The sequence below is a fragment of the Priapulus caudatus genome, unplaced genomic scaffold (genome assembly GCF_000485595.1).
Source record: "Priapulus caudatus unplaced genomic scaffold, Priapulus_caudatus-5.0.1 Scaffold3397, whole genome shotgun sequence".
NCBI classification, from domain to species: domain Eukaryota; kingdom Metazoa; phylum Priapulida; class Priapulimorpha; order Priapulimorphida; family Priapulidae; genus Priapulus; species Priapulus caudatus.
Genome location: NW_014580458.1, coordinates 10,903 through 12,702, shown reverse-complemented (window position 1 = coordinate 12,702; position 1,800 = coordinate 10,903). Strand labels below are relative to the sequence as shown.

The following is a 1,800-nucleotide window of genomic DNA, read 5'->3' as shown; positions in this document are numbered from 1 at the left end:
GCACGATTCCAATTTTGATTACTCGTTTTGATTACTCGTAGCCTGATGCAGACTTGATGTCAACGTTGTGCTATTCCGTGCGCAATAAAATGTCTTGGAACCTTCTTTCTTAGCTGTATTCTCCAAAACATGCACGATTCGAATTTTGATTACTTCTGGCCTGACGAAGAGTGTCAATGTCAACACTGTGCTTGTCTCTGTGTATGCAGAAGTACGAAGTGAATCAGGAGAGGAAGGATGCGCAGGTTGCCGTGGACAGCCAGGTGATGGATGCGGTACGCAAGTCCTCCGATAAGAAGCTGCTATTCGGCTACATGGGAACGATGTTCTCTCTGAAGAACCACCAGTACCCACACAAGATGGTCTTCTGAGTGCTTCGTTTAATCGTTTGTGCTGTACAAAATAAATAAGGTGCCTGTGTCTGGAAGAAGACATTCTTGCGTTCATCTTTTCTGTCGCTGTAGCCTCGTAACCTCGTAAATATTAGTTCAAGGAACTATGTCGAAGTCGGAAAGTGACAGAAGTGGATCAAATGGACAGATGTAAGCTGTGGTTTTATTGGCGAAAATTCCCCTGCGCAGGGTTGCATTTTCTTTTCATTCTAGTCCTATCTCACATTCATGAAGAATATTGTCAATGAAAGCAACAATATTGTCATAAACAAGTAATTCTCACTTTTTTCTATATAAATATTGTTCGTAAAAATTACTATGCAAACTTATTGCAGTATAAATAGTGTATTACTTAACAGAGTACACCTATTTCTTTCATGAATCATCAAACCAGTGTTTCAAGAGTAGCAGTCTTGCAACCTGGAACCTAATGCAGAGCTAAACAAAACTTATTATTTAACTATATAAATTTTATCAAATGGTTTGAAGTCTAAGTAAAATTCATTTTGAATGGAACTATAATGTACCAATAGTAAGGATTAGTTTTGATGTGGTTTCATAATATGTGTTTTTAATAGTCAACGTTTAAGGCTAAATCTTATACATGACATGTTAAAAGGATACCATGCCCTAGAATTTGTTTTAAGACGTTAAAAAAAATTCTAGTGAATACATATAACAATGATATTTTTTATGCAGCGTAGTTTGAACCTAATTTAACTGAGTTTATGCAAATAATGAACCTTAGGTCATGTGCCTCTTTAAAGGATACAAAATACACTATCACGTTAAATTTTAATATCACTGGAGAAACGTGCAAGCACCTTGATAACTCTTAACTATCACGTACTCTAAACCCACATTCTCATTACAGAATGCCTGAAACAAGGAGTCTTACTGTTCATTGATTAATAAGGAAGGCAGATTGGGATACGCGTGTAAGCATAGGCAAATAGTTGAACAGAAGTTATGGAATATTGGAGTAGTGTAGTTATGCTATATGTTTCTTACTCGTCATAAACGATCTTTGTACACCAGTGGTGGCGTAACTGTATGTACTTGCGCGTATATTTGCCCAGGTGCAGAGCCATATAAATATATAGAGGAACGAGAGTCGACATACTTACATGTATTAACCTATGATCATATTATAGTATTCATACTATATTCATATTATATATTATTATATGATTCATACTATTTATGTCTTAATATATGTGATACTTATCATATGATTATATATTATATGTCATCATATTATTATATATTATATCTATATGATTATATATACTATATTATACTTATTGAATATATTTTATATTATATATTATATGATATTATATTATATATTATGTAGTACATTATATATATACTTATATACTGTATATATATATTTTATTATCTACCT

General features: G+C 33.2%; 1 protein-coding gene across 1 annotated transcript in view; it reads left to right on the top strand.

Moving 5' to 3' along the window:
- The window catches only part of LOC106819424 (60S ribosomal protein L6-like), a gene marked incomplete at its 5' end in the record, with an annotated part of 2,710 nt that extends 2,278 nt beyond the window's left edge, over positions 1–432 (top strand). The window contains 1 exon segment of the mRNA XM_014824064.1: positions 210–432. Coding sequence (XP_014679550.1) covers positions 210–371 — 162 coding nt within the window.
- Positions 433–1,800: the final 1,368 nt, after the last annotated feature.